Source organism: Ctenopharyngodon idella, chromosome 12 (assembly GCF_019924925.1).
Source record: "Ctenopharyngodon idella isolate HZGC_01 chromosome 12, HZGC01, whole genome shotgun sequence".
NCBI lineage: Eukaryota > Metazoa > Chordata > Actinopteri > Cypriniformes > Xenocyprididae > Ctenopharyngodon > Ctenopharyngodon idella.
In genome coordinates this window covers 21,133,592-21,160,018 of record NC_067231.1, presented here as the reverse complement: position 1 = coordinate 21,160,018, position 26,427 = coordinate 21,133,592, and the positions used below count along the sequence as shown (strand labels likewise).

The following is a 26,427-nucleotide window of genomic DNA, read 5'->3' as shown; positions in this document are numbered from 1 at the left end:
CCATTTCAAGGATACTTTAAAGAAAACGGATATATGGAACACAACCGGTCATACCATCGGAATAAAGGGAGAGAAGTATTATGATCATGCCAGGCTAGCAAGCAGTGTACAATAAATTTACTTCAGGTATCCAGCGCTAGTTTCGACAACATTGTCTTTGCTTCCTTTGAAGTTGCAGTGAAAAAGACTAGGCATTGTTTTTATTCAACTATATTGACTTCGTCAGCTAATATTCACTGTTCGATTAGATCGATTACTTTAGCTAGATTCTCTCGAAACATAGCACGCTGAGGACATCTGCTGGTTAAAGCCGTTTAAATGCAACAAGAACAGCAAAACATTGTACACACTTTGAAACCGCAGCGCATGAGCTTAGAATAAACAGACCGTTATCGTTCGTTGGTGTGGACGAAAATATAGCTATTGTTATAGTTATCTTTATAGTTATCGTTCTTGGTGTGAACGGGCCTTTATTTACGGTAGTTATGGCGTGAACGTAGCATAAGCTCATTGTTTTGATTCGGTAGGAACTGTAAAAAGTGGCTGCTGTTTGTTTGCGGTGCTCCGTGACTGAGGTCTGTCTGTATAAACTCTAAATAGCATGAAAAGCGCTGATGACATGATGACTGCGAGAACAGGATGCGCGAGGGTATGTAAAAACACGTTGACGGGCAGGTAGGACATCGTATTATTTCATTCGGACCGAATATAAAGATTGGATGAACTTTTTATGGTCCTAAGCCTTCCACAGATGATATATATTTATAAAAATGCATTTAGACCGTCAGTAAGACCCAAACTTTTAAATAGTATTCAGCAAATATGCATTAAATTGATCTAAAGTGACATTTATAATGTAAAAAAAGATTTCTATCTGAGATAAATGCTGTTCTTTTGAACGTTCAAAAGCATCCTGAAAAAAAAAATGTATCACTATTTCCAAACAAATATTAAGCAGTAAAACTGTTGTCAACATCGATGATAATAAGAAATGTTTCTTGAGCAGCAAATCAGCATATTAGAATGATTTCTGAAGGATCATGTGACACTGAAGACTAGAGTAATGATGCTGAAAATTCAGCTTTGCCATCACAGAAATAAATTACATTTTAAAATACATTAAAATATAAAGTTATTGTAAATTGTAATAATATTTCACAATGTTACTGTTTTACTGCATTTTTGATCAAATAAATGCAGCCTTGTAAGCATACAAGACTTCTTTAAAACATTAAAAAATCTTCCTGACCCCAAACTGTTGAACGCTATTGTATATAGTGAAACATCGGAAATGTTCCATAACTTTTCGTGAATGAACAGTGGTTATCATGTTTGGGCGTGATGAATATGTATCCAGCATATGTGGTCATTGAGATCACTGTGTGATTTGGAAACGCTCTATGGGATCAGTGAGTGGCCAAGTTGTGTCCACGATGTGTGTGTGTGCGCGTGTGTGTCTTGCAACAGGCTGTGAGTGTGTCACTGTCCCCTCAGTAATTCAGGCCTTCCAGCTGAGATCAGCTCTAATAAACCATCTGCCACGTCATCCTGCTGCATTCCCACTATGCCATCACAATGCCTCAATACCTCAAAAAAGTCTCCTAAATGCAGGATACTCAGCCATGCCAAAACAGGCATCTCATTAGAGATAACATAAATGACAATATGAAAAATATCAGAGCATAAAATACTGGAGGTGGATGACATACTCCTGAAAGTTGCAGTAGTAAAACTGACACAGAGATTCTTCAATTAAAGTGACTATGCAATCAAACGTCATGTTCGGTAATTAATATTTAAACAAGTACCTTCATATCTCAAGGACAAGTGCAGAGAAAAAGCGAATACTGTCTGTATGAATTAACAACCTAAGCCCCATGTCTTCTATTTTAACATTTTGAACTGAATTATAAACAGATTCCATTCATATTCATCATATTCTGCTGCTGATATTCGGGGTCATACGTAGGTTCAAAGCCATGTGACCGCATTCCAAGGCTCAAACCTTTTTGTACTGTACTTCTTAAAGTTTATTAAATAAAATTAAAAAAAAGTCTTTTAAACCTGAACCACTCTGCCACCTGATGTTAGCTGTAACAGCAGGTTCAGTAGACATGTTTAATATAATAAGATTGTTAGAATATATTGTAAAGTGTTCTTAAATTATCTCCAAATGTATTATCTATTTCTGATTAACTCTCCCCAGAAATTTAATTAAGTTCATAATAGCATACTGTATATTAAGAGCCTAAAATCGGAAAGAAGTTTAAGACCTAATGGCTTTGTTAATTACACCCAAAAAGCATAAAACCTTGATGTTCTGAAATGATTGCACATTTTTTTTGTTATTTTAATTATGATGCCAAACAGTTGAATGTGGAACATATTTAAATAAATGCAAATATATTTTGTGGAACATTCAAAGCCTAGAAAAGTTATAATACGTATGACAAATTTTGTACTCTAATGCATTGAGCTTAATTTTATGTAGGGAAAAAAAACAAACTCATGCCATCGGAGTTATGGAAATTATTGCGACAAACATCAGATATGCAGTAATAAAACACAAGTGTAATTATGTTCAGTTGTTCTCTGAGAAGGTTCGCAATAGTTTTAGGCTATTAAACTTTAATGGATTCATTTGCATTTGTATCAACAGTGGCAAAAAAAATAATAATTAAATATTTCACAAAGTTTCATTTGGCTTTTAAAATGAATGTTGTGGTAAAACATAAAATTTTCCAGCTTAAATTAAATATAATAAGGGAACATATCAGGAGAGAAATCAATTAATAGTAGAAGCATTATATTTTACTTATAAATCATGCCTGATTTCTTGCTGTAATTTTGCTATAGAGCATGAAGCTCCAGCACACAGTTGTGGATTGTGACTGTCATACAGTATTTCCCACATAGAATGGAGTGGGCTGCTTTTGTATAAGTGATAGATGTCACAAAAGCACTGAACTGTCTCTAGTCCTTGCAATGGTTTTGCTTCCACCTTTAGATTTAGACATACAAAGTTCAAAGCAGCCAGTGGAACAGTGGTGCACGTCTGAAAATCAACCATGCTGTAGCAGGATGTGTTGAATTTATGCATCAGAACTGCAGGAAAAAATCCTGAAAATACAACAGCAGCTTTTCATAAACATAATAACTTCCAAACGTTAGTGGACCACATTTCACGCCAATTTACCTTACATTTATTCCTTTATACGGTTTCAGGGCACAGAATGAGTGGAGCATTTTTTTGCATGATGCAAAATAGGAACAACAAGAAATGAGAAAATTACAATTCACATCAGAGTCTGAGTATGTTAACATTTGCATTCATCTCCTGATGGAATAAACTGAGGGGATATTTCAAGTCAAGATTTTGCATATAACAGCATCCCAGCAATGATGCTTATGAAGGATAGATGCGATAAAATGTAATTATTGTATTATTCAGAGTAGTTCTTATTTTCTTATATGGGTAAGAAAAGTGTCTTAAAGTTCTCTGAGGCTAGTTGTCAGACTTTTTAATTTATATTTCTCAGGGTAGGTTTATTTCTGAAATTCAATTTCTGGACAGGGATGTACCTTAAAGGGTTAGTTCACCCAAAAATGAAAATTCTGTCATTAATTACTCACCCTCATGTCGTTCTACACCCGTAAGACCTTCATTCATCTTCGGAACACAAATTAAGATATTTTTGATGAAATCCGCTCTCTGACTCCTCCATAGACAGCAATTTAATTACCACTGTCAAGGCCCAGAAAGTTACTAAAAACATTGTTAAAATAGTCAGCGTGACTACAGCGATTCAACCTTAATGTTATTTAGCGACGAGAATACTTTTTGTGCGCAAAAACATAAAAATAACGACTAATGGCTCATTATTATTTTTGTTTTGTTTTTGCACACAAAAAGTATTCTCGTCGCTTAATAACATTAAGGTTGAATCACTGTAGTCACGCTGACTATTTTAATGATGTTTTTACTACTTTTTCTGGACCTTGAATGACGGTAATTGCGTTGCCTTCTATGGGAGGTAAAAAACCTCTTGGATTTCATCAAAAATATCTTAATTTGTGTTCCGAAGATGAACTAAGTTCTTACGGGTGTGGAACGACATGAGGGTGAGTAATTAATGATAGAAATTTCATTTTTGGGTAAACTAACCCTTTAAATATATAGTCAACTCCTGCCTGAATGTATGCGATTGTGTTCATTATAGCAGAAATATAATATTGCAATTTTAATAGTCCCTAATTTGAGAGGGGTTTGAATGAGGTGTTTGAAACCAATATACAATAACGTGGCTAGAAAACAGACTTTTACTAAGATATGGCCCTTTCATGTGTGACAATAGGCAAATACTGGTTTCTATGTGACAATAATACAATAAAACCCCCTGTATGCATGTTTCACTCAATTTTTAGTTGACGTGACACCCTACTTAGCAGGTAATGATAGAGTCTGTGGGAAAACTGACATGTTTAAATTGAATAAAATAATCTTTTTCCTTCTGTTATACACAAGATTGCCTATATCACAGATGCTCCATGTATTATTGCTTATAAAGCCGTCGCAATAAATGACACACCATCAGCAGATTTCTGAAATTACAAGAGAGAACAGTCATCAATCATGACTCTCCATTCAAATATTCTGTTGATTTCTCCTGTGTATTTCCTGCAGCATAACAGGGCACATTTGTAAGGATCATTAAGTTGGGAAATATTAATTACAAAAACAATTTCCTCATGCTATTTTTTGAGGGAAAAAGTGTGTCAATAAAATAAATCTTTCCTTTAGCTCCCCCTACTAAACCCGACTGTCTACCTGTCAACTTGCTCTGTGTTTATTTGTATCTACAGGCACATCAACAGGATGGAGAGCGATGAGAGAGAGACGGATCGTCTTGTCCGCTTGAGCGTCTACCTCACAGGCGGCTCCCGCAGGACCCCACATACTTATGGCCTCTTCACTGTCACTTAATTCATTACCGCAGAGGAAGGCAGACTGAGGGGACTCTATTAGACTAATTTTAGAGAAGAGGAAAGATAGACGCTTTCCTAGTCAGTGAGCTGAATGAATCCCTTTCATTAGCACTGAGTGATGGCTCGTCACCGTCACGCCGTGGATGACTGGCATGAGGGCGATGACAGAAACAAGGTGGTGAACGAGCCATTTGTCCATAAAGACGTGTCATTTCAGACAAGGGTGAAAGGAAATACATATGATGAGCTGGTCACTTTAAGAACAGACCTGCCCTGCTCACTCAGAAACAAGACAAACTGCCCTTTTCAAAATGAAGTTAGCCTCCAACACTGCTCGCCTGGGTGCCTTATTTGAATAGCCTACCATAAAAAGATCCCAACGGAAAAATTATAAATAAGCAGAATGAATAATTCTGTGAACAAGGACGAAAATGGGTAAATATGTCAAGTCTGATCATCTGTAATCTGAACACCTACTACTAGTTCACTACAATTTTTTTTTTGAGCTGCCATAAAGTACAGCATACAATGCATTATATTCCTCTAAAGCCATACAATAACTTTGTACATTAAAATCTGCTGCTCATATGAACATCCCTTTTCATAATATGGCAAAAACTTCTTCAGGTTACATTAATCAGAAGTGCTGTTTGCACCACACCAAAGAAGAAGAAATTGTGCACAACTTAATTGGTTCTCATCTGTTACATCAACAATGATTGAATATGCGCAATCTGAAAACAACCATATAACTTCAGAGAATGTGGAAAATAGCACACTTTTTAAATCATTTTTTCCCTCATTCAGTTCTCATGGGAAAATGGCAGCAAAATAATTAGGCCTACTCATGTGTTTCATAGAAGAACAAAAAGCATGAGAGCAACATCAGGAGAGAAAATGATGACAGAACTTTCATTTTTGTGTAGAGCTGTACATTTTCTGTACATTTGTGTGTACAGTTTGGTCAAAAACGTTGTAACTGTCCAGAGAGCATGTATAATAAGCTGACACTTTAGGACCTACAGATATACATCTGTAATTTGAACAGCATGAATAAATATTACCCTAATCAAACTAATTTGCCCTAATCAAATTTGTTCACTGAATTTTCCTGTATCAAAATAAAACATGTATTTGGGTCATTGACAAATAAGGTTTTTAAAAGTGTAAAAAACCAATGTAGATATCATTAATTTTTAAGTTTTATTAAGTGTTAACAATGAGATTATGTGGTTTTTATAATCAATTAGCATGGCTTTTGTCATTTTTTACAAGATGGACAAAAATTGTCACCAAAAAAGTCATTTGGTTTAACCAAAATTTCAGTTTTACCGAATGACACTTTTGGTTATACCAAATGACGATTTTTTCAAACAATGCTAACAGGCTGATATCTAGCTAGCTAGCAAAAGGACAATCAAACATTTTACATTTAGTACAAGTTTTTAAAATATTACAACATTTTCCATGTTTTATAGCAGTTCTACCGAATGACCTGATGTTTCAGGACATGCATATGAGCAAGTTAAAATATTAATTTTTCAAATAGTTAAGAGAGAGTTAGTTACTTTGCTTCATGACCATGTGGTCCTTTGCAGGTGTCTGAATGATGTCACATCCTGTCACATAATATTGACTGCATGACTTGATCAAAAATGGTCCCTTTATATTGGTTACACCGAATGACAGCAATGAAATTCATTTTTCCTGACATTTTTTTCTCATAACAAAGCAACGACTTCTACCATAGACTGTAAAAAAAAAGTGTTTTAATCACAAATGAAATAGCTATATTGGACTTTGGACGGTTAAACCGAATTACCTTTTGACACTTCAAAATTTTTAAAATACCTTTAGGCTATATGCAGCAATAATTAAAACCTTTTGGATTCAATAAAAGAGATCTAGTTGTACTACCTTACATACTTTGGATGTCATATCTTTTTTAAATTATAATTAAGGCCTTTGGACAAAAAAATGACCCGTCACTCATTGACCCATTCATTTGCCATGTTTGTTGATTGGAAGATATGTCTTCAACAATCTTTTAAAATTCTGATATATCCTGTTTCTGTGATTTTCTCAGGACGAGATGTTGTAAAGTAAAACAAACCAACAAAACAGCACAAAATGCATTAAATACATTTACAATACTTACCGGTGCTACTGTTTCCCCTCCAAAATTATGTCACTTCCTCGAAAAAGTTATACTGAGGACACAGAAAAAAACAAAACGTTTAAATCATTATAATTTCTAAAACAATGTGCACATGAAGAATGTGTCCTTTGACTTTTATTTATAGCCTACTTTGTGGAGAACACTATGTGGTTACATGATTGCATTACTGATATTCCATTTTGCGACTAAAAATTAATTATGAAATATATTTATTTAATTATACATTGAAAATCTGAATGGAGTAGCACGGAGACTAACTCAAGCAAAAAGCTGTCATCTTGCGCCCTCTCGTGTTTCACAATAAAACAGCGCAACCGTTTCTACGCATGCTGATGACGTAGGTCATATGCGCCGCTGTTTATGTGAGTTGAATTCATTGAACTCGTAATATTGTGATACGATCTTTTTAGTGTATTATGGCTCGTTGAATATGTACGCAATTTAAACAAATGGACATTATTTGAGCGACCATTCTGTATTCAAGTTTGAATCTGAGGTATGACGATGACAAAAATGCTAAACTGCTATATAGAATACTATGTGCCTTAAAACACTTTATGTTACAGGCTGCTTATAATGAGGATAAATGAAGATACATTATTGGAGGGGGAGAAGGTTGTATTGGTACCTTACAATGCAGATCATGTTCCCAGGTATTAATTAGTGGATCCAGTATGTTATCTCGTGTCAGGTGGTTGTAGTCTCAGTTCATTCTAACATAATCTTACCCCTATTTTCAGGTATCATCAATGGATGTGCTCTCCTGAACTGCAGAAGCTGACTGCATCAGAGCCTCTGACACTGGAGCAGGAATATGACATGCAAAGAAGCTGGAGAGAAGATGATGACAGTGAGCTTCCACCTTACACATGCACATTTTTCCTGTTAGTGTCCTGTTAACATTCAAGCAAATGGTCAGTATTACCCCTGATCTGTTTCTGTTTTCATTCAAATGCGATTTTTCTCTTACAGAGTGCACCTTCATCATCTTGGATAAGCAGAAATGGGCAGATCCAAGTATACCAGAGCAAGAGTGCATGGTGGGAGATGTCAACATTTTCCTCACTGACCCCAGCGATCCTTCCCTGGCTGAACTGGAGATTATGATTGCAGGTTATAGAGGTTGCAGTGCTTTTAATACATTCAGATTGACTGTGGTCTGTCAGTAACATTAAGTCGTTTTTAGTGCCCTGCTACAGAGGAAAGGGACTTGGCAAAGAAGTAACACGCATGATGATGTGCTATGGTAGGATGAAGTTGATGAAAATCTATTATTATTATTATTAGTAGTAACTACTCTATATATGTACAGTGTTTTTGGTGATTTACCTCTACAGGTATCCATAAACTTGGCATTCGAAAGTTTGAAGTCAAGATTGGTTTGGATAACAAAATCAGCATTGCCATGTTCAAGAAATTCTACTTCAGAGAGGTGAGAATGAATGGACTTCATTTAGGAATTGTTTTAACTCTCAACTTAAAATCTAAATTTATTTTTTCACACACACACACACACACACACACATATATATATATATATATATATATATACACACACACACACACACTACCATTCAAAAGCTTTAGATTTGTAAGATTTTTTTAATGTTTTTAAAAGAAGTCTCTTCTGCTCATCAAGGCTGCATTTAATTGATCCAAAATACATCAAAAACAGTAATATTGTAAAATATTACTGAAACATTTATCATTATTATCAATGTTGAAAAGAGTAGTATGCAGTTTTTTCAGAATTCTTTGATGAATTAAAAGTTCAAAAGAGCAGTATTTCTCTGAAATAGAAAGCTTTTGTTTTTTGGGGGGGGGGGGACAGAAATGAAAAAAATTATTACTTTTATTCAGAAAGGATACATTAAATTGATTAAAGTGACAGCAAAGACAATCTTACAAAAGCTTTCTATTTCAGACAAATGGTGTTCATTTGAACTTTCTATACATCAAAGAATCCTGAGGAAAAAAAAAAAAAAAAAAAATCACACAACTGTTTTCAACATTGATGATAATAATAATAATAAATGTTTCTTGAGCTCCAAATCAGCCTATTAGAATGATTTCTGAAGAATCATGTGACACTGAAGACTAGAGTAATGATGCTGAAAATTCAGCTTTGCCAGCATAGGAATAAATTGCATTTTAAAATATATTCAAATAGAAAACTGTTATTTTAAATTAAAAAAATTTTTTTCACAATATTACTGTTTTTGGCTGCTGAAAATTCAGCTTTTCATCACAGGAATAAATTACATTTTGGAAATATATTAAAATAGAAAACAGTTATATTTCACAATATTGCTGTTTTTACTGTATTTTTGATCAAATAAATGCAGCCATGGTGAGTAAAAACAACAAAAAGGCAGTGTGTGTGTATATATATACATAGGGTTTATATATATAAATTTTTATATATATATATATCATTTTTTTTTTTTTTTTTTTTGTCTCTGCAGCTCTCCATCAGTGAAGTCTTTCAGGAGGTCACTCTTGGGGTCACTGTGAATGAGGCTTTACAGAAGCATGTGTTTGGAAACATGGACTTCATGCTGCAGAGGGAGTATGGGAAGGCCCGCGACAGTAGACAGGCAACATTCACACCATTATCTCTCTGAATAAATAGCCTTAGGTTAAAGATTTGTAGAAGGCTCTTCGTGAAGGAAAAAGCCCTATGGCGCATCTCAATATGAAATATTAATCGCTCATTGTGTCAAAGAAAGCTGAAGTACCTCTAGTAGGTGACATCTTTTAATGTTTATCGCATTCTTATATTGTATGTGTGACAAAATATTTCTGAATTTTTACAATTCAGAATTAAATGTGACCGCTCAACACAACCAGACATTCAATACTGTATCATTGTAATTGTTATTATTGTATTGTGATTTTAACCTCTTAAGGCATGGAAATCAAGAAACCATACTGTAAACAAACTCAAATCTAAACCTTTTAATCTGCATATTATTTGCATACCGCATGTTGTTTTAAAAATAATTGTTGTAGAAAAAAGATATAAATTATATTTGTTATATTTTTGTTGCTTATATTATTGTAGTTCTTTGTGACTATATACAAGATACTTATGAAACAGTTTGTGTCTTATGTTAGTTATTTGTGTTGTAGTAAATTTATGGCATTTATTATCCTTGCAACAAAAAAAAAGTCTTAAACAAGTTTGTGGTCCATTAATGCTTAAAATAAATAATGATACTGGTTTCATGACCTCAATGATGTGTTTCTTTAAAAAGCTGATTCCAAAGTTATTCTATTGTCCTGGCAAGCTAGCACAGTTTGTTCATGTTTTAAATAAAAACCTGAATAAAGAGAGCAGGGTTTGATTTTGCTTTTACTACATGTAGCACAGGGACAACAAACATGTGAGCTAATCAAAATCAATCAAATCTTTTATTATAAGATGTTGTGAAACAGTATTACATAAGACTCCAAAGGTCTCACATGTTATTATTCATTGACTGTTTCTTGAAGTCCTTAGCTCCTTTCTCCTTTCTGGTTTTGGTAGTTTAAAGACATACAAGCAGGATTTCCATTCACAGACTGGTCCATAGTTATCATATGGATTATTATAGTTTTTAAAAAGATGCAGCAATGGAAAAAAAAAAAAACAATTCCATAGGAATTTCTGCATACAGGTCTGTGACTTGGTCCCAGTGCGTTGCCTGAAAGGCTCAGATCCGCAGCAAGATGGATCATTATCAGAGACAGTCTTATGTTCTGAGATCAGACATTTTCTGAATGACCTGCTGCACGACCTCCAGACTCTGTGCCCACCTCACGGTCTCCTCAAATTGGACGTTGAGTGGAACACAGAACGCCTCCTTCCTCAGCTCAGTCAACTGACAAACTGCTAATATGCTTGATACTCCCACAATTAGCAGTAGAAGGAGTTTTAGGAGCAGAGAAAAGAACAGGGAGCAGATGGAGTGCTTGGCTTTGGGCACTGGCTCTGACACTGTCTTTTTACCTGTAGTGAAAGAAAGTGTAGAGCTTTCAATTAAATCATCAAATGCACATTATATTAACTATATTGTACTTACACTACCCTTCAAATGTTTGGGGTTTGTCTGATTTTATTTTTTAAAGAAATTAGTATTTTTGTTAAGGAAGGATGCATTAAATTGATCAAAAGTGACATTGTTACAAAAAATCTATTTAAAATAAATCCTGATAAATGTATCATGATTTCCACAAAAATATTAAGCAGCAACTATTTTCAACATTAATAATAATAAACCATGTTTCTTGAGCACCAAATCATCATATTAGAATGATTTCTGAAGGATCATGTGACACTAAAGACTGAAGTAATGATGCTGAAAATTCAGCTTTGCCATCACAGGAATACATTACATTTTTACTTATATTAATTGAATTTTAAATTGTAATATTTCACAAAAATTACTGTTTTACTGTATATTTTAGCAACCCTAAACTTTTGAATAGTGTAGATTAAAATACTGCAGCATTTTAACATGAAGTAGTGAGTTTATAGTAATGGCATCACGTAAGATAAATTGTACCTTGATTTTGAGCAGCTTTCTTTTTCTTTTCTTCTTTCTTCTTTTTCTGATGTTCTTGTGCAGCAAGAGCAGCCATCTGAGCTTGATACTCCTTTCTCTTCTTCTCTTTCTCTTCTGCTTTTTTCTTTTTCTGTGCTTCTCTTTCCCTGGCCTCCTTTTCCCTCTGCTTAGCTTCTTTTTTCTTTTCTAGTTCTGTAAGGGAATAAAACTAATTATAAACTTAATACATAATTTATTAATAAATCAAATGTATACAAATAAAATGTTTGAATTAAAAACAATGAACAGTTATGATGTAAAATGTGGAATAAATATTTTACTATTCTATGCCTAGGCAAGGCAAAAAGGAAGCTAAACCTCTAAATTCTAAACTAAATTTGCCACGTAACCAAAGTTGAGAGTGGGACATATATCCAAGTTAAACGGCTTCTCAAACAAGAAAAAAAAAAATTTAGGGCGAGTCTTGATTTTGTCCATTGGGATTTGACTGGATCATTGTGGTTTGCTATTGCTGTGATCTCATGTGACCGACAGGATGTCCCGCCCTCACACCAGTGAACACATCATAAGATAAGGGATGTCACGGCTTGCAAGAGGGAGGGGAAGTTATTTTGATTAAAGATTATGAATCTTTAATTATGAATTTAAAAAAAAATAATGATGTGAACAGATAATATTATTTATTATAAATGATTTAACAATAAATATTTTGTAACATTCCATTACAAAAAAAAAAAGAAAGAATAGTTCATTTTGGTTGATTTGATGATGATTACAATGTTGTGCTCAAATTAGAATGCTCATAATATAATGGGGGAAAATATGAAAAATGAGAAGGAAAAAAAAAAAAAAAAAAAAAAGACTACAAAATGTATTTAAAGCTGTAGATGTATTCGACTCCCTACCTCTCTCTTTTAACAATCGACGTTCTCGTTCTTTTTCTGCTTCTTCCTGCAGTACCTTCATGTGCTGGAGAACCTGGACACAGACAAAAACAAGTAATTTGTGAATATAGTAGTAATAAGTAATAATTTGTGATTTTTTTTATTTGGAATTGTTGTAAAACTTTGACTATGTGGTAAAAAAGCTTATTTTATTACTGTAAAATACTGATCTCTAACATTTTTTCATCTGAGCATTTACTCACCCTGGATGCACACTGTTTGCATTGCTTCTCATCCAAGCAATCGCCTGCAGCCTTGGCCAGTGTTGACTCCAAGGGGTTATCCTTCAGATCCAGCCATTTCAGACTCTACAACAAAAATTCCCTCCATTACCAAATAATATTAAATATTAAGTATAACATAAGTGAAGTGAAGTGACATAAAGGCCAAGTAAGGTAACCTATACTTGGAATTTGTCCTCTGCATTTAACCCATCCAAGTTGGTGCACACAGATTAGAAGCAGTAAGAAGTGAACACACACACCCGGAACAGTGGGCAGCCATTTGCCACGGGGAGCGATTGGGGGTTAGATGATACCTTGATCAGGGGGTATTGAGGGTAGAAGACCCACTTACATTTTCCTGCCGGTATTGAGAATCGAACCAGCCAACTTCAGGTTATAAACACAACTAACGGGTTACAAGTCTAACCATTAGGCCACGACTGCCCAGCAAATGGTATAATCTAATATTACAGAGGGTGTTTGCAGCCATGACATCTCAAACCCACCTTGAGTTGTGAGAAGCCGATAGGAAGCTGTTTCAGTTTATTGTTGTATAAATCCAGGTGCTGGAGATTAATGAGTTGTCCGATTTCTTCTGGTAAGCAGATGAGCTGGTTCTTGCTCAGGTCGATTTTGATAAGGTGAGTCAAGCTACAGAATTCAGGCTGGTGAAGTAACAAAAACAGCACAAATCATTAAAAAAAAGCTTACAGATAATCCAGTTGTTGTTGTTTTTTTTTTATTATTATTATTTACAGTTGTTACTTACAGTCAGGGTTGTTAGATTATTACAGGACAGATCCAGAAACGTTGCCTTCGGTAAGGCAGCCTGCACAGAAACCAATGCTTTCAGTTTTCAATTTTTTCCACACACTTTGCCCATAGATAGGCTGAATGAATACAATGAAGCTAAAGAGGAGGATTAAACCTTTCTAAAACAATGTAAACAAAAACAAGGTACACTCATGATAACGGGAAAGTTACTTACCAGCTCCTTGACTGGCACTTCTGTTAGGTTACTGAGACTCAAATCAAGCTCATTGCCATCAATTTTGTCTTTAATGTTTTCAACTTTGCCTTTAATCATGTTGATGTGCTGCTCCTCACTTGACACTGAATAAAAATACGTATGATCAGCAATCAATGATACTAACGCATTCGAATGATAGCAAGTTTTGACAGCTAGATATTAAAGGCAAAATAGAGCTCCATTGCTAAAGTTAACGTAAAACAGCAGCCTTCTGATATGTCTAACTTATGAATTAAAGTTATTACCTTGTCACAGATGGTAAGAAACAGTCCAGACCCAGTGTAGCTGAATGCAGTGAGTTCACAAAGATTTCGCACTGCAATGGATGAAAATCCACGTCATTGCTCGCGCGTGCCAGGAGCCGCAGATGACAGCGTGTCTCGTCTCTGGATATACGCCCGCTGTGAGCGCCATCTAGCGTCTGGAGGTCACTGCCACTCGCGCTTGTCAATATTCTTCTTTTCCGAAATGAATCGTATTTTTGAGGGCCTGAACATGCTCGAAAACTCATAAAACTTTGCACACGCGTCAGAAGTGGTGAAAATGTATGTCTGATATGGGTTTCAGAATTAGGTGTGGCAAAATGTATTATTTTGATTATGATATATTATTGATTATGATTTATTAGCCACAGGGCGGTTGAATGCCCTGTACCTGTGTTTTTTGCACGCTCTGTGTGTCTGTCTCTCTCTCTCTACTCCTCCTCAGGCCAAATCACTACCACCTGTAGCTGGTTTGTGAGAGCGTGCCTGAGACCAGGAGTATATTGGGACAGTTCAGTGCTTGCTGAGGGAGACACACACACTTCTCCCCTGCTCCAGATTGAAATCTGTGTTGGACTCTCTGCTTGTGTTTGCCATTCAGCGACAGTAGTTATGTGTGTTAGCAGTGACCTGTGTTAACAGTCGTGTGTTCAGTGGTCTAACTTCAAGCTAAAAGTTAGGAAAAAGGTATTGTGATTCCTTTTAAGTTGTTGATTATTACCTTTGTGAGGGAAGCTGTAAGTAGGAAAGTGCCTTTTTCTTTTAATTCTGTTTTTGTACAGCAAGAGAGTTGAGATAAGTTTGTTGTTTATTTGTTTTGTTTGACCCTTATTAGGTTAGTTAGAACCCCTGCCTAAATTAGTTAGAGGACTGTTTTGTCTGTTATTTTAGGCCTTGCTCTCCCCTGAGCCATTGCTCCCCATTATCCTATGTTATGTTTATTTTTATTTTTTTTTGTAAAGAAAGTCCTTTCTTTGATTATACATTTTCTGGTGTCATCTTCTCTCTGGGACAGAGGATTGAAGTGTGTTCTCGCCTTTTTCTTTTTGTCCTTTCGTATTTATTTACACTTCTTCTTTGTTATTCCCCTACCGACCCCTAGACGGGTAGGGGAACGTAACATCTGCAAAATTTTTGCAGTTTTTGCCGTTTCCAGACGTTGTACTTTAACAAACTCCTCCTAGAGCTTTAATCAGAACAACATCATATTTGGTCATTCTATTCTTAAGGCCTTAGTGATGTATAATTGCAAAGATTTTTCATTGAAGGGCATGTCTGTGGCAGCCTGACAAAATCTGATGTTTTGCTATGAAACAGGAAGCTGTTGTAACTCAGGCATACAATGTCCAACCTGCCCCAAACTTCGCATGTGTGATAAGAGTCCTGGCCTGAAGACATCTACATGCAAATATTCAGTTAGTCATAGTGCCACCTGTTGGCAACAGGAAATGGCATGCTTTACACTGTAATTCACTCCCTGAAACACATTTTAATATGCCATGAAGTACCAAACCTGCTAGAAACACGTTAAATCGTGCAACACTTGGCTAAATACTAAAGTACGCGATTAACGCCACGAAACAGGAAGTTGTTGTAACTCAAGCATACGATGTCCAATCTGCCTCAAACTTCACATGTTTGAGAAGAGTCCTGTTCTGAACACATCTACATGACAATATTCAGTTATAATTGTCCCACCCACTGGCAACAGGAAGTGATGTGATTAACACTGTGATGCACTACTAGCAACATACTCAAATATGCAATTGAGTGCTAAACATGCTACAAACATTTGTAAACAGTTGTTGTAACTCAAGCATAGGCCTACAATGTCCAATTTGCCTCAAACTTCACATGTTTGAGAAGTACCCTGGCATGAAGACATTTAGTTATAGTCATAGCACCGCCAGCTGGTAGCAGGAAGTGTATGGGATTAAATTCCCGCCAATAGTATTGCGGTCACGGATCAAAAAATAAGCATAAATCAAATTTAAAAATATATTGCACATATTGAAACAAATAATGCAAAATGATCAGAATAGGAAAGGAACTTGGTCACGATATTGCAATATTTATTTAAAAAAAAAAAAAAAAAAAAAAAAAGATAAATGAAGACTTTGTCCGTTTGAAACTAACTTCCAGTGTAGTGTTTTCATAATAAGGAAAAAATATTAAACAACCAATTAAAAATAGTAGTAAGGGGAAAAAGGCACAATACTCAACTCCTTTTTGTGTTTATTATACTCGTAAAATGAGTTAATAGACTGCTAATCTCAACAAATTCACTAACACTTTACAAATAAGGTTCTTTAGTTAACTACATTAACTAATATGAACTGCATTTCTACAGCATTCATTAATCTTTAATGTTAATTTCAACATTTACTAATACATTAAAATCAAAAGTTGTATTTGTTAACATTAATTCAATATAAGCTAATGAACAATATGAATGAACAGCTGTATTTTTATTAACTAACATTAACAAAGATTAACAAATACAGTGTTAGTTAATACATTAATTAATGTTAACAAATAAACCTTATTGTAAAGTGTTACCACAAATTCAACACTCATTGGATTCATAAAGACGTCACTTGTTTCTGAAAGCACGATTCAGTGATAGTTTAGTTTAACAGTAATTTGTTGCCACCTAGTGGTGTAACAATGCAATCGATATATTAGTTCGCCTATTTGAAGCATTTTCAAAAGGTGATTTATTCTGCTTTGATCAGTAATGTAGACAACAGTGTTTATCTGAATAGTAAACTTTTGTATACTTCTGTGATAATTGGAATATTTGTTTATATCTATACATAACTGCTCTCTAGATCAACGGCAGTGCGAACGTAGATTTGAATGTTGCGATTTTATTTTTGTCAAAGGTTTAATATAGCCTTCATGGGCGAATCACTGTCATTTAGGAATTAGATCATGGGTGACGAAATCGAGAACATGATCTTTTAAAGATTAATTGTGCAGCTCTTTTTTTAGAATTCATTATACAGAGTTTTGAGCAGTGTCTTTTAGACTCACACAGACATCATGAATCAGCGTATGAACCTCAACAATGGTGACAATAAACAAAAATCTTTTTTTTGTGACTTTAACTCTGAGCATCACAAAACAAGCTACTAATCTGTTTATCTGAAAATTGTCACCATTGTTGAGGTTCATACGCTGAATCTTGATGTCTGTGTGTGTCTACATGACCCTGTCTGAATAATTTCTGCATAATGACTTAAACTTTCATAATATCAAAGCAGAGCAGGATTTTAGGCAGTAGTATTATAGGGCTATAATAACATTAAAGGAATATTACTATATATATTTCAGAGATCAGTGAATTAGACCACTGTATGATATAAATTCATCTGATCAGATTCTTTTTCTCACAATTTTTATCATAACAAATGTGCCTTAAAACACACACAATTACAACAGTTGGAGAAAAAATAAAGTTAAAAAGTCAAGGGTCAGGAGCCCAACTAAAGCAAGCACTTACCTCCATAATGGTGACTTCAAACTTTATGATTTTCAATAAAACATCAATACCACATTAAGAAGTTTTGTATGAAAGAAATAAAGTCATACTGGATTGTAACAAGTGAAGATGCTGAGCTCTATATATGTGTTGATGTTTAATGTTCTGTTTCTGTTGTCTGAGATTTGTGAGGTTACCATTGTGCTGAAGAGTAGAGCCTGTGCTTCAGTCAGTGATGAGCCAGAAGCACAAAACATTAAAGAAAAATTTGGATTTTTTTTTTTTATCTTCATTTTTTAGTTTTTGTTTAAACAGCTGCTTTTTGTTAATCAATTTAGTCAGTTTCATTTAAAATTAAATTTGACAAGGGCAGCAGGGAATGTTCTGGGAACATCACATTTCTAAATATAATATGGTTCCCTAAACGTTCAGAGAAAGTCCTGAATGTTCTGTAAAAGTCCGCCAAATAACGTCCCCACCAAATACATTATGGTTCCCTAAATGTTACTAGACAACGTCCTTAACACCAGTGGGGATGTTCTGAGAACGTTCTGGGTACGTAAAATTTCTAGCGGGGATATTAAATAGAACACAGATTTTTAGTACATTCTCTTGAGTATAAGAGACTTCTTTCAAAAACATTTAAAAATCTTAATTATTCCAAACGTTTGATGGTAGTGTGCATGCTTCTCAATTTCTCAAATGTTAAATTGTTCCAGCTATTGGCCACACTGAAATGTATCAGTGCTACTTATGAAAACTTATGGATATTAAATAGGACATGCTAGAATTGCTTGTGAAGCTTTCTTGAGCACCTTGCCATGTAATTAATCATAATATCATAATGTAACCACATCCCCTTGGCACTCCATTGAATGCACATTGAATGCATTACATTTCATTACCATATTAAACATAATTTTGGTTCCCTGTCAGAGAGAATGCATTCATTTTGTGTCAGGTTTTGTCACAATATTCTGGGGAATCTGTAAATCATGTTTTATTTTACATAATAAACAGTACAGTTTACAAAGCCAAGCATATTGTGAGACACAGGAGATAAAAAGTAGCAGAAGATCATTTGATGTAGCCTTGCGCAACATCAGAGACTCTAGAGGAGCCTCCACAGAATAACAGATCACTGCCACCTCTTTGCTTTTATCTGAAAGAAGAACACAGTCCTATATGACATTAAGACAATACAATCATGAAATTAAAATAAAGTAACAATAAATCACATAACTGGTTTGTCGTGTGTTAGCTGGAAAGGATTTGCATGCAGGTATGATGTTCATTCTATTTATCAGGAGCAGTTTCCATGTTTCAACAACGGTTCACGTTAGTATTGCGCATTTATTTACCATGGTAACTGTTGTTTCTGTAACCCCAAAATGACACTTTATTTTTACTTTGTGTTTTGTATATTATTAAATTACTGTGGTGGCTGGCTCACGCAAACTTACCACTTTTATTGTATTAACAAACTAGTTGAAAATTTTGAAAATGGAAAATTTTGTCATTACTTACCGTCAACGGTCTGGTTACCAACATTCTTTAAAATATCTTTTTCTGTTTGTGTGTTCAAAGAAGGAAAAACTCAAACAGGTTTGAAACACCTTGACGGTAAGTAATGACAAAATTTTCATTTTTGGGTGATTTATCCCTTCACGTTATTCTTATATATATATATATATATATATATAATTTTTTTTTTTTTTTTTTTTTTTTTTTTTTTTTCCAAGGTTTGTTTTTGGTTAGCCAGAAATAGGATGTTAGTAGAATGTTATTCTAATGTTCCCTTAACGTTATTTTAACATATTTCTAACGTTCCCCTAACATTATTTTAATGTATTTCTAATGTTCCCCTAATGTTATTTTAATTTACTTGTAGATTCCCCTTACGCTCTTTTGACGTTATTCTGACATTCCACCAATGTTATTTTAATGTTTTCCTAACATTATTTTAACGTTATTCTAACGTTCCCTTAACATTTTAACGTATTTCTAACACTCCCCTAACCTTATTCTAATGTTCCCTTAACATTATTTTAACGTTCCCTTAATGTTATTTTAATGTTTCGGTCATTTCCCTAGTTAATCAAGTGTTCCTTTAACATTATTTTAACATTGTTCTAACGTTCACCTAAAATTATTTTAACATTATTCTAATGCTCCCCTAATGTTATTCTGACATTCTCCTAATGTTATTTTAACGTTGCCCTAACCTTATTCTAACGTTCCTCTAAGGTTATCCTAAGGTTATTATAACATTATTCTAACGTTCCCCTAATGTTGTTCTAAAAAAAAGAATGTTAGTTAGATAAAGAAATACAACACCAATAATAATAATTAGAATAATAATAATAATAATCATTTTCTCAGAATTGCAAGTTTATATCTCACAATTCTGACTTCATAACACACAATTCGACTTTTCTTAAAATAGTGAGTTCTGACTTTACAAGAGAGAGGAAAATTTTTTTTGAAGGGAAAGAAAAAAAAAAAAAAAAAGCAGTGTGGTTACCATTTTCAATTCCTGTGTGGGGCAGATGTATGGGCCTGTGAAATAATTTCCTCCACGTCAGTTGTTTTGAAGTCGTCAATTTTTCTGTGCTGCTCCTAGAAATAGAATGAGAATTTCTGATTGAAAAAAAAAAAATGTCTCTGTTATGTATATAATCTTAGTTCCCTGAATAGGGAATGAGACGCTGCGTAGTCGCTATGGAAATGCCTCTGCGTGATGTCGTCGTGAAGCACGTATGAAATCTGTCCAATCAGGAGACGGAACGAAACACTCTCATTCAGCTTCTGAAATACTGAATCAAGTCGCTTACGGGCATGACGGGAGTATGGCAGGGCAACGCAGCGTCTCATTCCCTATTCAGGGAACTAAGGTTATATACATAACCGAGACGTTCCCTTTCAAGGGAACTCGCGCTGCGTAGTCGCTATGGGAACGAAATCCCAACGTCGCCATACGAGCAAGTGACTGTTCGTGTGAGGCCTCAGCGCTCAACTCACAGTAACACCTGCGCCCCTGGAGTGGAGCCGAGGTCTAATTCATAAAACCTCACAAATGTATGTGGTGAGGACCAGCCTGCCGAATCACAAACATCATTTAGGGAAACCCCTGAGATTAAAGCCTTAGAGGCAGCCATACTCCTGGTTGAATGAGCCCGGACGGCCAAGGGTGAAGGCTGTCCAACTGACTCATAAGCAAGTGAGATGGCCTCGACCACCCACTTGCTCATTCTCTGCTTGGATGCAGGGAGACCCTTCCTAGGTGCTCTGAAACATACAAATAGCTGATCAGCTTTTCTCCACATGGCAGCTCTGTGGACATATGCATCCAGCGCCCTCACCGGGCACAGCAGATTTAGCTTTTCCTGGTCCGAGGACGTAAAAGGAGGACAGAAGGCCTGCAGCACAATAGGTCTCACAGGATTAGTGAGGACCTTAGGTATGTATCCCGGTCTGGGATGAAGGAAAGCCTTAACATTACCAGGCGCAAATTCGAGGCATGATGGAGATACCGACAAGGCCTGAATGTCTCCAATTCTCTTGAGAGACGTAATAGTGAGCAGAAACACTGTCTTAAGTGTTAATTTTTCTGGCACCTCCTCGATGGGCTCGAAGGGGGCCATAGAAAGGCCTTGCAACACAATGGCCAAATCCCAAGCCGGTACTCTCGTGCGAGCTGCGGGTCTCAACCTCAAAGTGCCACGGAGGAAACGAGTGATAAGTGGGTGTCTCCCCAAAGATACCCCACTCAAAGGAGCGTGGTAAGCAGCTAAGGCCGCCACGTACACATTCATAACCCTGAAGAAAATCTATCCTGCAGGAACTCCAGTACTGTGCTAACCGGGCAGTTAACAGGGTCCCACTCGTGATTTTCACACCAAGAAGTGAATAATCTCCACTTCAAAGCGTAGAGTTTCCTCGTGGAGGGAGCTCTGGATTGAAGAATGGTCTCAACAACCTCGGTTGAGAGACCGGAACCTATGAGCTGTGCCCCCTCAGAGGCCATGCCCCCAGCTTCCATAGCTCCGGACGGAGGTGCAATATCATACCGCCCGCCTGAGAGAGAAGGTCGAGAAGGGATACCAGGTCTGAAAATCATACTCGAGCCGGCCAGAATGGGGCTACTAACAACAGACGGGCCCCGTCCCGGCGCACTCTCTCCAGAACTCCCGGGAGCAGTGCAATCAGGGAAAAAGCGTACAGCGGCAGCCTCGGCCACGGCTGTACCATAGCATCCAGCCCAAGAGGTGCTGGGTTTGACATCGAGAACCACAGTGGACAGTGAGTCATCTCTCGAGACGCAAACAGATCCACTTGGGCTTCGCCGTAGTTCTCCCATAAAAGCTTCACTATATCTGGGTGAAGTCTCCATTCCCCGGGCCTCGGCCCCTGCCTCCCACATTCAGGTACCCTGGGATATATACTGCTCTGAGGGAAAGCAGTTTCCCTTGGGACCACAGGAGGATCTGATTCACCAGCTTGTATAGTGGGCGTGATCTCAGACCCCCCTGATGATTCAAGTAAGAGACCACCGACGTGTTGTCTGATCATACTAACACATGATGATCCCTGAGGTCTGGAAGGAAATATTTCAGTGCTAGAAATACCATCAGCATCTCCAGGCAATTTATGTGCCACGAAAGATGATGGTCCTGCCAAAGACCTCGAGTCGAGCGACCACTCATGATCGCCCCCCAGCCCGTGAGGGACGCATCTGTCGTTAGCGTGACGCGACGACTGAGAGCCCCCAGCACAGGTCCCTGGGACAGAAACCAAGGTTGCTTCCATATGACTAGAGCACATAAGCATCGCCGCGTGACTCTGATCATACGAAAAAGATTCCCCCTTGGTGAGAACCCCTTGATTTTGAGCCACCACTGCAGTGGTCTCATGTTCAGCAGGCCAAAAGGGATCACGTTGGACACTGCTGCCATAAGACCTAACAGTCTCTGGAACTGTTTGACAGTGAGTGACTGGCCTAGCTTTATGTCTGAGACAGTCGAGAGAATCGATGTTATGCGAGCCGGAGATAGATGGGCGCGCATAATCACCGAATCCCACACCACGCCTAGATAAGTAGTCCTCTGAGCTGAAGAAAGCACACTTTTCTTTGCGTTTAGTCTCAACCCCAACATTCTCATGTGATCGAGAACAACATCTCGATGTTGAACCGCCATCTGCTCTGATTGAGCCAGAATCAACCAATCGTCTATGTAGTTTAAAATGCGGATGCCCTGCATACGCAAAGGGCGTCAGAGCCACGTCTACACACTTGGTGCGAGGTGACAATGCTAGGCCGAAGGGAAGAACCCGATATTGGTATGCTTTGCCCCCGAAAGCAAACCTTAGGAACTTCCTGTGTTGCGGGAGGATTGATACATGGAAGTATGTGTCTTTTAGATCTATCGTGACAAACCAGTCCTCGGACCTGATTTGTGACACGATGTGTTTGACTGTCAGCATTTTGAACTTGAGCTTCGCTACTGTTCAATTCAGCTGGCGCAGATCTAGAATTGGACGCAATCCCCCGTCTTTCTTTAGCACAATGAAATAGCGTCTGTAAAACCCTGACTCCCTGCTGGGAGGAGGAACCCTTTCTATAGCCTCCTTTCGCAAGAGAGTCTCTACTTCTTGTGCCATTACCAGAGCCTGCTCGGGGGCCCACCATAGTGGGCAGGACCCCGTTGAATCGGGGTGGGCGTGTTCTGAACTGAATCGCATACCCCTTTTCTATCGTGTGCAGGACCCACTGAGATACTTTTGACAGATTTTTCCACTCTGACAAAAAATCTACTAAGGGAACCAGCCTCACGAGGCTGGCCTCTGGTGGAATATGGGCAGCCAGCACAGTGCCCTGAAGCAGAGCCCCGGCAGGGAACAACTGAACTGACTGCAGAGAAAGCGTGCCACCCTCGGGTGACCCGCGAGGAGCTACTGCGCCCCGATATAATAGCGGGGTTGGCAGAGCTCCCCCCCTGAGGGCACCGAAGACAAACAGGCACCGTTGAGAGAGGTGAACACTGCTTGCCTCCGGAGGGGACCACCCTCAGGATCCTGACGCTGCTGGTGTCAGGATTTCTTTGCCGAAGCCCTCTTAGCCGCAATGACAGCCCTCAGATCTGTCTTGCCTTTGTAGGACTTCGGCTGAGAGTGTTGCCCCGCCTCCCAGCTCCTCGGAGGGGGAGCACGGGTAGCAACGCTCTGCTTCTGTTGTTGTCTGTGTTGGTGCGAGGAGCTCGTACTCGGCTTCGGCTGCTCCCGCCCAGCAGCCGAAGGGACTTGGGCACGACGAGGAAGAAGCTGCCTGCTTCCTCGCCTCCTGAAACCTCTCGGTGACAGATGTGATAGCGTCACCAAAGAGGCCAGACGGATTCAGTGGGGCATCCAAGAGAAACGTCTTGTCACGATCTTTAATGTCAGACAGATTTAGCCAGAGGTGGCACTCCGTAGCCACCAGGGCTGCCATAGAGCGGCCGATTGACTTGGCCCTCTCCTTGGTGGCACGGAGCGCTAAATCTGCTGACTGACGCAACTCATGGATGAAATCAGCCCCCACTTCCTCACTATCACCCAAGTCTTTCAGCAGGTCAGCTTGGTATGCTTGAATGATGGCTATAGTGTGTAAGCATGCAGCAGCTTGACCTGCTGCCGAGTACGCTTTGCCCACTAGCGCTGAGGTAGTCTTTAGCGGCTTAGTGGGCAATGTCGGGGTTTTGAGGGACGATGCCGCCTGTGGAGAGAGATGGCTCGCAAGCGTCTCTTCCGCTCTCGGCATCGCCCCATACCCGTGTTTTCTCATACCCACCACGTTACTGTATGTGGAGGTTTGAGGGGAGTAAACACGGGATGACACCGGTCTCTTCCATGATCTCGACACCTCAGTGTGGAGATCGGGAAAAATATGGTAGCACCCGACGTGGAGGTAGAGCAGACCTTGATGGTAAGAAGCGTTCATCAAGTTTACTTCCAGTTCTCTGCTCTTGCTTCTCGGCTGGCCAATCGATATTGAGCTTGGCAACAGCGCGAGTAAGCACCTCCATGAGCTCCTCGCTCGCGGGAAAGTGAAGTGGCGAGTCTTCAGTCTCTCCTGTTGTCACGTTAATAACGTCCAGCTCCTCAGAACTAGACGCCATTAACATGACTGTGTCGACCGGAGTGGAAGAAACCGCACCCGTGCTTCTTGCCTCCGAATCGACACACCGGATGCAGCAGGTGAGGGCAGAGATAAGGCTGGGCCCGTCTCTAACCCCGCTGCTACATCCATTTGTGAACCCCAGGACATGAGACGCCGTCCTGCCTCAGCAGAAGTGGGGCCAGCGAACCGAGCCACTCTCCTTAAAGAGGGCTCGGCGGGAGCGCAACGTCCTCATAGAAAACTGTTCACAATGCACGCAGGCAGCCCCCTCGAGAACAGACAACACAAAGATCGTGTGTATCCCCACCCGTAATAAAACGAGGGCAGGGATGAACACACTTTTTAAACTGCTGCTGTTCACTCGCCATAATACGGTCTTGAATACTCAAAATGATGGTAGACAGACAACAATAAATAAGACGGACAAGATACACGTAGCGCTTGCTGAAGACCCAGAAGCTGAATGAGAGTGTTTTCGGGCTGGCTTTATAGTTCCTGGTCAGTGACGTCACCCGCCTATGACGTTCCGTCTCCTGATTAGACAGATTTCATACGTGCTTCACGACGACATCACGCAGAGGAGTTCCCATAGCGACTACGCAGCGCGAGTTCCCTTGAAAGGGAACAAACAAATCGACTCTGCATTGTAACTGTACATTGTATATACATTTAAAGTTAGATTTGAGGTGTGGTATTATCCAATTGTTTTGGAAGCATAAGAAGTATTTTATTCTACAATATGATATGCAAAAGTTATTTTATTATAATCTTTTAAAATGATTTATTGTCAGTTAGAGAAACTTTCCTATAATAAGACAGCATATCCTGAGGTCCTGAAAGGCTAATTTAGTCTTTTTACCTCGGAGGCTGAAAAAACTTAAGAGTTTATTGGTTGCCACATTCCGTAACATTTTTCGTACCGCTGCCCCTGGATTCCTTCCCACAATGGACCATAGGAAGTTCACCTAAAATATATATAAACAAGAGGACAGTTATCTACCATGAAACCATATGAACTCATGTAAACTCGCATTGTAACAATACTACATTTCAAAATTATGATGCCATAGCTGAGTGAGCATTTTATTGTAAATAAACATTGACAGCTATGTAAAAATAAATTGCTATAATTATTACCATCTTTGTCCTTTTTACTTTAGTGTCTGTTCTGTCAAACTGTTTTAGTTGTTCTACTGTTTGACATGGACCATTTTCTAAAATTTCTTCATCCGTCTCTACCCCTGTTACAGCAGCCAGTATTTTTCTCTGATTCTCAAGGATTTCTTTCTGGTTGTCGCAGATCTCTTGAAGCTTTTTTAAGACTTTTTTGTGGTAGTCTGAGGAGAAATTAAACATTATGGAATCAGTTCCTTAACGTTATTCTAACGTTCCCCTAACGTTATTTTAACCTTATTCAAACGTTATTCCAACGTTCCCCTAATGGTATTTTAAGGTTATTCTAACGTTCCCCTAATGGTATTTTAACGTTACTCTAACATTCCCTTAACGTTATTGTAACATTCTAACGTTCCCTTAACGTTATTTTAACATTATTTTAACATTCCCCTAATGTTATTGTAATGTTATTCTAACATTATTCTAACATTATTCTAA

General features: G+C 37.9%; 2 protein-coding genes across 3 annotated transcripts; one reads left to right on the top strand and one right to left on the bottom strand.

Annotated features, from left to right (window-relative positions):
• Positions 1 to 7,474: 7,474 nt before the first annotated feature.
• Positions 7,475 to 10,402, top strand: nat9 (N-acetyltransferase 9 (GCN5-related, putative)). 2 transcript variants are annotated; one of them, XM_051915090.1, is made up of 7 exons: positions 7,475 to 7,527; positions 7,732 to 7,818; positions 7,906 to 8,015; positions 8,138 to 8,278; positions 8,352 to 8,411; positions 8,503 to 8,597; positions 9,631 to 10,402. In XM_051915090.1, coding segments are annotated over exons 1-7 (654 nt in total). In that variant the 5' UTR covers positions 7,475 to 7,525; the 3' UTR covers positions 9,790 to 10,402. The 2 variants fall into 2 exon arrangements, with proteins under 2 accessions (XP_051771050.1, XP_051771051.1); XM_051915091.1 differs by having other exon boundaries at positions 7,486 to 7,661.
• A 158-nt stretch (positions 10,403 to 10,560) lies between these two features.
• lrrc59 (leucine rich repeat containing 59) lies at positions 10,561 to 14,321 on the bottom strand. Its single transcript, XM_051915089.1, has 8 exons — positions 14,156 to 14,321; positions 13,869 to 13,993; positions 13,650 to 13,709; positions 13,387 to 13,545; positions 12,860 to 12,964; positions 12,618 to 12,690; positions 11,713 to 11,904; positions 10,561 to 11,156 (listed from the first exon to the last, which is right to left on the bottom strand). The coding sequence occupies exons 2-8, from the start codon at positions 13,965 to 13,967 to the stop codon at positions 10,900 to 10,902; spliced, it is 945 nt and encodes a 314-aa protein (XP_051771049.1). The 5' UTR covers positions 13,968 to 13,993; positions 14,156 to 14,321; the 3' UTR covers positions 10,561 to 10,899.
• Positions 14,322 to 26,427: the final 12,106 nt, after the last annotated feature.

Excerpts from the sequence above, each read along its gene's own strand:
- nat9 (XM_051915090.1), top strand. Across the intron at positions 8,279-8,351 it reads ACTGGAGATTATGATTGCAG|TGCCCTGCTACAGAGGAAAG; the intron begins GTTATAGAGGTT and ends AGTCGTTTTTAG. Across the intron at positions 8,412-8,502 it reads ACGCATGATGATGTGCTATG|GTATCCATAAACTTGGCATT; the intron begins GTAGGATGAAGT and ends TTACCTCTACAG.
- lrrc59 (XM_051915089.1), bottom strand. The coding sequence starts at position 13,967 with ATGATTAAAGGCAAAGTTGAAAACATTAAAGACAAAATTGATGGCAAT. Across the intron at positions 13,546-13,649 it reads ATAATCTAACAACCCTGACT|CCTGAATTCTGTAGCTTGAC; the intron begins GTAAGTAACAAC and ends TTACTTCACCAG. Across the intron at positions 12,691-12,859 it reads GCAAACAGTGTGCATCCAGG|GTTCTCCAGCACATGAAGGT; the intron begins GTGAGTAAATGC and ends GTCTGTGTCCAG.